The following is a 12,268-nucleotide window of genomic DNA, read 5'->3' on the forward strand; positions in this document are numbered from 1 at the left end:
CCTAGGCCTGAGCAAGGGAACAATGGGGATGTCCCCATCTGGCCAAAGCTGTTTGGATCTGGATTCAAGTCCAGAAGAGGCCCAGGGAGGTGTAATATTTTTGCAAGTTTCATCATGGGCCAGGTTCAGCAGAAATATTACTCCTGGACCTTCAAGGAAGCTTTGGGTCTCCCCTATCTGGGATTCCCTCCTTGCTGAATTACAGTTCTCCTGCCCCAGCACTACAAATTTACAATGTGCAGGAGGACATAGAATTTCAATGATGCAGAAGGTGGTCATTCAGCCCATCGAGTTTGCACTGACCCTACCTCGGCCCAATCCCCCACCCTATCCCCGGAATCCCACCAAACCTTTGGACACTAAGGAGCAATTTATCATGGCCAATCCATCTAACCTACACATCTTTGGACTGTGGGAGGAAATCGGAGTACCCGGAGGAACCCATGTAGACACGGGGAGAATGCACAAACTCAGCACAGACTGTCACCCAAAGCCAGAATTAAACCTAGGTCCCTGACACTGTAAGGCAGCAGTGCTAACCACTGTGCCACCTTTTTTATTTATTCATTTGTGGGATGTGGCATTTATTTCCCACCATAATTGTCCATGGGAAGCTGGTAGTGAGCCATCTTCTTGAACTGCTGCAGTCCATGCGGTGTAACTACACCCACAGTGCTGTTAGGAAAGGAACTCCAGGATTTTGTCCGAGTGATAGCGAAGGAACGGCGGCGATAAAGTTCCAAGTCAGGCAGATCTGTAAAGTGTGGCGGGGAACTAGTAGATGGTCGTGTTTTCATACATCTGTTGCCCTTGACCTTCCAGGTGGTAGAGATTGAGGGTGTGGAAGGTGCTGTTGAAAATCCTTGCTGAGTTTCTGCAGTGCATCTTGTAGATGGCACACATTTCTGCTGCAGTGCATCACTAGTGGAGGGAGTTGATGTTGAAGGTGGTGGATCGGGTGCTGATCAGGTGGGCTCCTTTATCCTGGATGACTTTGACCTTCTTGAGGGTTATTGGAGCTGCATTCACCCAGGTAAGTGGTGAGTATTCCTTCACACTCCTGACCTGTGCCTTGTAGATGGTGGACACACTTTGGTGAGTTAGGAAGTGAGTTACTCACTGCAGAATTCCCAGCCTCTGACCTGCTCTTGTAGTCACAGTTTTTATATGGCTGCTCAAGTTTAATTTCTGGTCAATGGTGACTCCCAGAATGTTGATAATGGGAGTATCAGCAATGGTAATGCCAATGAATGTCAAGAGGAGATGCTTAGATTCTCTCTTCCTAAAGATGGCCATTGCCTGGCACTTGTGTGGTGTGAATATTACCTTAAAGGGCTGCAACTGGAAAGTGAATTAAATCCAATAGTTTGACTTTTTCTTTAATAATCTTTATTGTCACAAGTAAGCTGACATTAACACTGCAATGAAGTTACTGTGAAAATTCCCTAGTCGCCACATTCGGCATCTGTTCGTGTACTCAGAGGGAGAATTCAGAATGTCTAATTCACCTAACAGCACGTCTTTCGGGACTTGTGGGAGGAAACCGGAGCACCCGGAGTAAACCCACGCAGACACGGGGAGAACATGCAGACCCCATGCAGACAGTGACCCAAGCCAGGAATCGAACCTGGGACCCTGGCGCTGTGAAGCAACAATGCTAAAACCACTGTGCTACCGTGCTGCCAAAATAACATGACATTTGTGGAAGTATAGACACAATAATACTGATAGCTGCTGCGACAATTTAAAGATACAATATCAATCTGTCTTTTTGTAAAAAAAACAAAGCTGTTGGGGTGCTGAAGCTGCAATAATATTGTAGGTGCCTGTCCCAGACTGATAACTGCAAAGTATAACATTTACCTGGCAGACTTGGGCAATCTGCTAAATCTGCAATGTATTGCATTTAGCCAGCATGGATGTTTCATTGCTTGGCAAACTCCACTTCCCACTCAGCTCATTTCCAATGTTAGAACCGAGTGGGCTGGATGATCTGCTTCTGCAAGATATTTTTTTTAAATACTGACAAGGATATTCAAAATAATGGCAGTTGGATTTCCTTCGCCTGGTATGAACTCCGGGTTTTGTGGATCATCTACAGCATATATGTCAAACTCAAGGCCCGCGGTGGAATTATCTTTGGCCCGCGAGATAATATCTAATTACTTTTTTTTTTAAATTTAGATTAGCCAATTATTTTTTCCAATTAAGGGGCAATTTAGCGTGGCCAATCCACCTACTCTGCACATTTTTGGGTTGTGGGGGCAAAACCCACGCAGACACGGGGAGAACGTGCAAACTCCACACGGACAGTGACCCAGAGCCGGGATCGAACCTGGGACCTCAGCGCCGTGAGGCGGTTGTGCAAACCACGAGGCCACCGTGCTGCCCTAATAATATCTAATTACTATTAAAGCTGGCCCCAGCAATTGAAGCGCCTATGGCGTATGATATGGCTGATGCCGAGTTTATTCAGGTATAGTGTGAATCACAAAGTGTTGGCCTGTGGAAAAATGTTTTCATTAGAAATTACTCTGGAAAAGCTCCAGATAAAGCAATAAGAAATAAATGCAACTAATTTTTTTATTTATTTAATATTTAATGTTGTTTTTATAGGCAATAACCTAAGCTTTATTAGTTCCAGGTTCAATAAGTTCATTTCAATAAGTTTTGCAAAAAAACATTGAACCAGTCCGGCCCTCGACTTGTCCCGATTTTTTAATTTTGGCCCACGGTGTATTTGAGTTTGACACCCCTGATCTACAGACTAAAATTCAGGAAGACCTACTGGCTCCTTTTACAGGGCAACTCGCAATCTGAAATAAATGCCACCATTGCCCATGAACTGTGAAGTAATGATGAAGGCTTTTGACCATGTGGAGTGTGAGAAACTGTTTCCACTGACAGGAGGAGAAGCACATTAGTGTCAGACAGCCAGGGCAGATGACAAGAAATGCTCTTTGCTCCATGCTTTATGTTCTGGCACTGGCTGGTGGGAGCAGATTGAATAGAAACTTCCAAAGGGAATTGATAAATGGTTAAGAGAAAAGCGCATAACAGTTGGGAAAGAATAAGGAGTGGAGTTAATTGTTAGACCGAGGCAGGCGTGGCTCATGTGGAGTTAATATATTTTGACATTAAAATCATGTGATGTGTATTGAAAGTTTCTCCTAAACCCAAGTATCTGTTGGGGGGAGGAGCTGTGGACAAGTGCAGCCTCTAGCATTATTACACTGAGGCCAAAATTAACAAAGCTAGAATCAGAGTCCTCCCTCCGACGGGATCTTCCTGTGTAGTTACGCCCTCTAGGAATAAGGGTAGTCAGGGTGGAAAACGAATGGACAATTGAAATAATCACAGATAATTGGACGCAAGTAAGTTACTGATGTGCATTGTGTGTCCGCTGGGCAGCTGGTTTGTGATGCAGAACAAAACCAACAGCGTGGGTTCAATTCCTGAACCGGGTGAGGCTATTCATGAAGATCCCACCTCCTCAACCTTGCCCCTCGTCTGAGGTGTGGTGATCCTCAGGTTAAATCACCCCGGTCAGTTCTACTCCTCGAAAGGGGAAAGCAGCCTATGGTCATCTGGGACTATGGCGACATTACCCTGACCTGTTAGAAATGGAGGTCACCACGGCCCTCCACCGCAGGGGGAGTGGTGCGGGATTAGCGAGCATTTAGTGAGCAGGAGGGAATACATGGAGCTGACTCCTGCACAACAGGAAGATCTGTGAAAGCAAACACTTTGTAACTGGGCAGTTCCCAACTGACAACAGATATTTTTGAGGGGTCAGCTGTTTGCCACTGACCTCATGTGAGCCACCCTGTCACACTGAGACCGACCCCTTTGGTTGTTTGCGAGTCATTTATGCCAATTTTTAACACTCCATATGTGCTAAATAAATTGGCAGGAAATTGGAGTGTCACCTGACATGGGCAGATTGGGACACAAATGGAAGTCATTTTGTGTGCAACTTCCGAGGTTACACCCCCCTCATTAGGATTCCAGGTCTACGATAGTATCACAGCCTCCTTAGAGCAAGAATGACCCTGGGCATGCTAAACTGTAATTAATTGGGGAGTTCTTTGGTGCTAAAACAGTAGCACCTCATGATAAGCAGGTTTAACAGATCGCTGACAGCCCTGGGTGGAACGCGGTGCGGAGTCTGCACGTTCCCTGTGTCTGCGTGGGTTTCCTCCGGGTGCTCCAGTTTCCTCCCACAAGTCCCAAAAGACGTGCTTGTTAGGTGAATTGGACATTTTGAATTCTCCCTCTGTGTACCCGAACAGGCGCCAGAATGTGGCGACTAGGGGATTTTCACAGTAACTTCATTGCAATGCTAATGTAAGCCTACTTGTGACAATAAAGATTATTATTATTATTAGATTACTGTGGTGGCACTCCCACGCCTGTGTGAATAGTGATTTAAACAGCCTTCTACAATTAAGTAATCCCTGGACAACACGTAAATATTGCTGACGGGTTAGAAGAGATGGGAGTACTAGAAAACGTGCACACGCGGATTGTAATCTCGCAAATCTGACCATTCCACTCTTTGCTTTAACAAATAGCTCCCTCCTCTCTCGCCACCGATGCTGTTAGACCTGCTGCGATTGCCCAGTATTTTCTGCTCCTGATTAATTCCGCCGCCTTTGAACGAATTTAGAGAACACTTCGCACGGTTGAATTGTGCAAGCAGTGGACAAGAAGGAAAGCGAAGGACAAAAGCCGTGTGCACTCACACACTCTACTCGATTCCCTTGTAGTTTGGCCCAGTTAAATATTATCAAGGAAATGTCACAATGGCCATTCCAGAAATAGCTGCTCCGAGTCACTGAACAGAATTTTGCTGCATTGTGTGTCTGGGTCACCTCTGCAGGAGTGTATTTGGAAAACTACATTTGAATAAATATCCGCCAGTGTCCCCGGATTATCTTTCTGATCATGAATCCTGCAAATGCTGTTTTAAAATTTACATTTCCACAGCTTTGAGTGGGGGCGGTCGCAAACCATCTATAACCAGACTTAATGGTTTATGGTACTTGAAATTTTAACATCATCAATTCGTTTTGTTTCTGACAAATAGAAAATCCGTTGCGAATTCGCACATCTTTGGCTTTGGTTACAGGTGCATTTACAAGTAACGATTTTAAAATGCACAATTCTCTGGTCAAACTGCCATTCACGGCCCTGAGGAGCTTCAAACTGGCGTTTTAACCTTGGCGAGGAAATGAAGCGGTTCATTAAAGAATGAATGGCAAACTGAAATATTCTCCCAAATTGTGGGTTTGATGGCTTTCAATAAAGCCACATTTTAAAGAGAGAGATGGTTAATTATGGAGCGTTTTTACTGAGGACGAATATTTCAGGCACCATTGCAGAGGTGTTAAGACGATTAAACTGATGTTAAACAGTCAAGTATCGTGCTTTTTAGATCTGCACTTGGAGGATTTTATTTCAAGCCTTTTAGCTGTGTCAAAATTAACTGCTAGGAGTGAAAACTTTCCAATCTATCTATAAATATGTTAAACGGCCCCTTACCCGCTTTCTGCGGCAGTCACTAAAGAGTGACTTGCAATCGCCAGTTAAACATGGAAGGAAAATCTGTCTGAGGACAATTGATCAACATTTGCGTCAGCAATGAAGCCTCCGTTTATGTGTAGGTTGGCGGATTGGACATTTAAAATGCCCCTTAGTGCAGGTTAGGTGGATTGGCCATGCTAAATTGCCCCGTAGAGTCTAAAGATATGCAGCTTAGGTAGGGTTACGGGGATAGGGTGGTGGGAAGTGGACCTAGGTAGGGAGTGCTCCTTCAGAGGGTCGGGGCAGACTCGATGGGCCGAATGGCCTCCTTTTGCACACAACGCGGTTGCCGCCGTCTTTGCTCCGACACTAAGCCAGCCCCACGCATCAATGTGTTTGAAAGGGTAGGTCCAAGTGTGACTTGTGAAAAGTTTGCCTTTCTTAAAATGATTGACACTGAAAAGGGAGGGGGGGGGGGGGCGTGACTTGGTTGCTGCATTTTGCTACGATCGAGCCACACCAATGTGCCCAATGGACACGCGGTTTAGAGTTGATGGGTCTCATCAGTCCGATTGTGCAACACATCAACAAATGGAAACCGGGCTCTACATTGTTTGGAGAAACTAATTTCCACGTAACAGCAGTCAATTGGGGTTTAATCGTGACTGCCCCCCGTCCCCACACACACACATTGTGTTCTTGTTTTATGATTGGTGGAACCTTATTATTTGTGAAATCAATAGCTCTACCATTTCCTGGGATATTAAAACGTTTTTCCCAACAGATGGACGAGTCCGGGAATAACCTCTTTCCCACCAGCCCTATTTCGAAAGGAAAGCAAAGGGATGTGACTAACACCGACATTTCGATAAGGATCATTGTGTCTTTCATTGAATATGTTGGAAGGTTCAAGCACAGGCTTCGGAACGATTCCAACTCCAAGTTGTCGGTGAAGAGAAATGGCGACCTCCTGAAATATAATTTTCGTTTTAGCAATCAAACTTTTCCCACAATGTAAGTTTTTTTTTTGCATCGTTTGGCGCGAATGACAATTTAAGTCTCCACGGGAGTTATTGAACACCTGGTTATTTGGCCCGTGTTCAACCACGGAAACATGGTGATTCTCTGAGACCTGGGTTCGAATCCTGAATCACAAAAGTGAATTCAATTAAAAATCTGGAATCAAAAGTCCAATGATATCGATTGTCGTTTCACAAAAAAACATCTAGTTCATTAATCTGGAAAGCAATCTGTCCACCAGACCCTGTCTGGCCTCTTTGTGCCTCCTGTCCAGCAGCCGAATGCTCCCGGGCAGAGGCAATAAATGCTGGCCCAGCCAGCCACGCCCACATCCCATAAACCAATAAAAAAAAACAATTCGTCATTTCTTTAATAAGGAATTAGGACTAGGACCTAATTCTATTTTCATTCAACAAAAATCATTGTATGGTGCAGAAGCAACACTGGTATGGGCCAATAATATATGGGGGGAAATAGGCTTATCATCGAAAACCTACTGAAATACTTCATCCATTAAGAATTTAGGAAAAAAATTGGCTAATGTCTGTCAAGCCCCAGAGATGCATTTTTTAAAATATTAAGTATTAACGTTAATCCGTGATGCTTTCGTGATGAACTGATGAATTATAGGTGCACAGCGCCATTAATACAAAGGGTGTGTGTGGAGAGGGATTCTAAAGGGTCTCGCAGAGGCGAAGGCACAATGGGGGGGAGGGGGTGGGGGGGGGGGAACATACCGCCCACTGAAATGTTACCATTTATTGATGGAGTGGTAATTTCATGCACCACTGAACTACGAAACTGTGTAAAGAAACCTGACCACAAAGTACCCCATAGTCTTCCCAATTGTACCATGTTACCACCTCAACTATAACCCGATTGATATGTCCACAGATTATCGACGCCCACGACCTTTCGCCAAGGCCAGTGTCGTAATTTTGGAAAGCTGTGGATTAGAAGTGCCCCCTTCCCGCCACTTCCAACAAAAGATACCCATTTCCTGGCGGTGCCCAAGAACGAAGGAACCCATTGCTCGGAAACTGCCGGCTTGGCTGGTAAGTATGTGGAATATTTGGGTGATGGTTAGCAAAATGCTGCCATCCTAGAGCAGTGCTCTGAGGTGCAAGAGAAGAACTTACAGATGTGCATGCTCATTTCAACGCCCCGAATCAAAATATGCTCGTCTGCCAATTCATGCGGTTCCAGTAGGGGCCAGCTGGGTTTAATGCACACGCAAGGCGTGGTATTGCAGAGAATTTGGTAGGCACATGTCGCCTCGTTCACTGGACGGTGCAAAACATTCCACGTGGGGTCCGCAAAGAAAAAGAGGCGGGCGCCCCAAATCAAAAAAATTGCATAATGCAGCCTGAGCAGCGGATCAAACAAAATTCAATCTAATTTTACCTGCGCGGGAACTGTTACTTAACCGGACTGATGGGTTCCGAGTTTATTAATTAAATAATAACAAAAGGCTTCTTAAGACTGGCAATTAATAAAGGAGCAAATTCCATTACCAGTTGAGTAATTCACAACATGCTTTCTGTTAATGTTTTATTTGATTGATATCTGTAATCTGATTCCAAGCATGTTACAGTGCTTGGAACTATCAGCGACTATGCAGTGGAAAGTGACATCTCTTAGGTCATTGAATACTTCTCTCTGATTACGTGTAAGAGAAAAGTGTGGGGTGGGGGGGGGGGGGTGAATTTGCAATGCATTAATCCAGAAAAACCCATAAACTATGGGTGTGAAATAAATGAACGTCCAAATTGTGATAATGTTTGCCAGCAAAGTTAGGGACCACTTTTACTGATGTGCCTCAAACTAATCTATTTGAAATATTAATTCTCAGATGAGAACTTTCGAACTCAAACCGATTGCACATGTGGGTTAAAATTGAGAAATTACATTTCATAAATGAATACGCCAATTCCTTGCATATATAGAAAGTCAGAACTTTGCTAATATGTGCGACATTTAAAGCATGATTTGTTCCCTGTGAAATCCATGTGAGCTAATTTGTTAATTTGCCTCCGCAAGAATGTGTATAAATATATGAAAGCCAATATAGCATAGGCAGACTCCGTCATGTCCAAATGGTATTTTACATGCTGACGCAAGTAAAATTCCTGCGAAACTGCAGTTGCAATTATTCCCATTTCATCCCACACTACTCTATTCGTTAAATTCATGGTTACGAGGGTGTCAGTTTAAATTTAAAAAACCTCCTCCCCATGACTTCAGACCAACCTCTATACATAACCTTTGGTTACCGTGAATGAGTGAGTGTGTGTGTGAGTGAGTGAGTGTGTGAGTGACTGTGTGAGTGGGTAAGTGAGTGGGTAAGTGAGTGAGACTGAGTGAGTGTGAGTGAGTGAGTGTATGAGTGAGTGTGTGAGTAAGTGTGAGTGAGTCTGTGTGAGAGTGAGTGAGTGAGTGAGTGTGAGTGAGTGAGTGTGGGTGTCAGTGTGAATGTGAGTGAGTGTGAGTGGGTGAGTGTGAGTGAGTGTGAGTGAGTGAGTGTTCTGTGACACTTTTCGAATATTTGGGTGCATTGAATTTAACAAATTCATTTTTTGTACAAATAAATGACTTCACCGACATTACATTCGCTGATGCTTCCCTGAGCAAGTTACAAATTGCGCAAGTCACAAATCGCACTTCTTAAATCGCATTATCTTATTTGAATTACTGTCCAAAACACACCTTTATATGGTAAGGCATAACAAAAGACCCGATGACTTTGCCACCATTTGCTAGCTGACTTCAAACGGCTGTTTATACTGTGCGGAATTCTAACATACCTTAATATTAACCCTGCATTCTTTTGGCTCTTATGTCACACAGTTAACACATTTTATTTGTAATGTGTTGGGGGGGGGGGGGGGGGGGTCAGTGGGAAGCATCCTGCTAATCACTCAGTGTGCGCTGGCCTCCCTCACACCGCCCCCTCACACACCTCTGCCGCAGAATGCAGATTGCAACATTGTCCAGGTTTACGGACTAATAAACCTTGAACACTCGACCTGCCCCCCATCCCCCCCCCACCCTCCACCATATTTCAATCCACTTTGATTTCCCCCTGTACAAATTCGCTGTTTTTCTCTCCCACTCTGTTTTAATTGTCCCTATCGACTGTCACTGAATTTACAGCGGGGGAAGAAAGGGGTGTCTATTTTGTTAAGCTTTTGTTTGGCCTGAATATTTTGCTCCCGGATGACAGGTCGGACCTTCTAGTGTTCAATTTTTAGAACCCTCCTTATTTAAACACCGGATGGTGTCTTTCGGAGACACACCATTGATCTTTTCGCTTCTCTATTGTCCATTGCCCCCGCACACACGCAGCCATCCTGGTGTCCTAGCCTTCCTTGTTTGATTTGTGAGCCTTGCTCTTGCGGCTTGACGCCTGCCTTTGGGTTCTTACCTCCGCCGTTCTGGAATGCCAGGTAGGGAAAACGCCAGACATTCCCCAGCCCCACCGCATAGCCCACCATGGACAAAATAAAGTCCAGCTTCCTCGACCAGTTCCCTCTGGCTTTATTCTCATCGCCTTCATCCCCCTAAAGGAAAAATAAAATGTAGCTCAAATCTGCAAGCTCCACCTGCAATATATGGCGAGTGATCATAACACTTAGCAGGGTGGAAACAAAATCTCCACGTTTTGGCTAGTAGCAATGCTGGAACGGTCAGTGAAGAGATGGGCTTTTCGATAGAAAAGCGGGTCGAATATTCTCAACATCGCGCGTTGGTAAAATGAATTCTATTGCCAATTCGTGCACAATGGGCCTGTCAAATGCCGGGACTGGTGCAATTGGAATATTGCAACAGCCTCTTCTTTTTTCCCCTTAGCATTATTGCATCCTCGAATCTAAAATAAGGCATAATCATATATTTTTTAAAAGTTTGCCCCAATGTTTAGCACGATTAGAAGTGGAGCTGCATGCACTTGGAGTTTCACCCGCGTCCTCTTCCCATTTTAACCAATTTCATGCCAGGACCGTGGTCTGGGGACACTTACCCCGCTGGCAGTACCAGCAAGCACGGCCGTGTTCCCATCCGTCCCCAGGACCACCGTGCTCTGGGATTTCGCCACCCAGTCGCTTTGGGCGTTGTTCTGCTGCATCGCCGCCACCCCGGCGTTATAGTTAACCTGCACCTCGGCGATCTTGCAGTAAACGGCGTTCACTCCCGCGCTGCCCTCGGCTGGAGTGTCCCGCTGGGGTAAAACCTCGATAGAATCCCGACGGAGGGTGGAATTGGGCTGGCTGGGGGCGGCATTCTTGCAGATCCCGGGCGCGGCCCCCTCCGACTCACTGGCCTTGGCTTCAGCCAGGGGCGAGCCTCTGGCTCCGGGGGACTGGGGGTCCGGCGCAGCGGCCTGGGGGGGTCCCGCTGGCTCAGCTTCCGACCTCTTCCTGGTCACCCCAACACCTTCTGTCCTCCCGGCCTGTCCTGGGGACGGGCTCTCGGCACTGCCCACAACCTGCTTGGGCATGGCTTGGCGCTCGCTGCAGTCCTGTGGAACAACGAAATGACAATCAGCCCCAAGATTTGATGCCACAATATTTTACCAGCCTGGTTTATTCCATGGGTTGTAACGGCAGGCGGGGGAGGAACGCGCACGGTGGGAATGTGGTGCGGCCAGAAGGTATTTTGTTCAATGTTTGATGCCCCATTCAAACGGCACCCAAGCTTGTCCCCAGCTGCGCCGCTGGTTGGCTCTCAATTCACGGATTGCAGGGTCCTCGTCCCTCTCGCCCACAATTACGATACCAATCTTTAATTTAACGCACCATTTGCTTCCTGTCACTCAGCCCGTGCGCTTGGTTCTATTCCTGGGAATGCGCCGAGGGGTAGACACGGCCCCGATGCGTGCGCCATCGTCGCCTCCTTCTGTATAGATGGCAACCTGGAAACGGTGCTGTATTTGGAGGCTAAGGGAGAGGGTGATGGGTGAGGAAGGGGAGGGGAGGCGGGGGTTGGTGTATCCGCTTTGCCAATAGCCTATCCAGCTTTATGAAGAATTTGGAGCCCAAATTTGACGGGATGTTGCAGAATATGAAGCTACCTTCCAAATTAATCGTTCAGCAACCATCCAAACCTATCTTTTTTTGTGGGGGGGAGGGGGGTTGATTATTGGGGGGGGGGGGGGGGGGGGTTATCCTGGAGGCCTTTGACAACTTACAATATCGCTTTCCGTTAGTTACCGCGTTTCAGAACCAGGGACAGTTCCAGCACTAACACAGAGCTCCAGAGACTGAAACTCCCTGAACGCTGAAAGAGGCAATTTCAGGAACAGGCAGCAAGCAGAGTATTTTCCCGTTCACCAGCTTCCGCGAATAGACACCGAACCGAGAAACGGGGGAGAATATATATATATATATATATATCTTAAAATGCCACTCACCATGTTTTGCAGTAGAACGGATTCGAAGAGGGGGGTGGGGTGGGGGAAACGGTGGGAAACGCCACTAAGAATGATTTCAGTCGGGCTCCGAGCAAGTGCTTTCTATACGTTCCTGTGCAGATCGGGCGTGCGTCAGTGAATGCCAAGGTGCCCTTCGTCTGACATTTGCTGGGTAATAAGAGTTTGATAAATCATTACCCCTGGATTCCGGGTTTAAAACATACACCAAAAGGCGCAAACGTTGACTGGCTGTCAGTCAAGTGCGCACATGCCCCGCAGACTGCGTGCTCGGAATGATTCACATCAGAGAATTAA

At 46.1% G+C, this 12,268-nt stretch overlaps 1 protein-coding gene across 2 annotated transcripts in view; it reads right to left on the minus strand.

Moving 5' to 3' along the window:
- slc6a5 (solute carrier family 6 member 5) overlaps positions 1–11,641 on the minus strand; it is a 57,010-nt gene extending 45,369 nt beyond the window's left edge. The window contains exons 1-3 of one of the 2 annotated variants that reach the window (XM_038808354.1): positions 11,615–11,641; positions 10,565–11,062; positions 9,968–10,106 (exon numbers count right to left, since the gene is read on the minus strand). In XM_038808354.1, the coding sequence (XP_038664282.1) occupies positions 9,968–10,106; positions 10,565–11,062; positions 11,615–11,641 (664 nt within the window). Of the gene's footprint in view, positions 1–9,967; positions 10,107–10,564; positions 11,063–11,614 lie in introns of those variants that run through there. The other variant, XM_038808353.1, reaches the window with a different exon arrangement.
- Positions 11,642–12,268: the final 627 nt, after the last annotated feature.

This window comes from Scyliorhinus canicula, chromosome 9 (genome assembly GCF_902713615.1).
Source record: "Scyliorhinus canicula chromosome 9, sScyCan1.1, whole genome shotgun sequence".
Classification (NCBI taxonomy): Eukaryota; Metazoa; Chordata; class Chondrichthyes; order Carcharhiniformes; family Scyliorhinidae; genus Scyliorhinus; species Scyliorhinus canicula.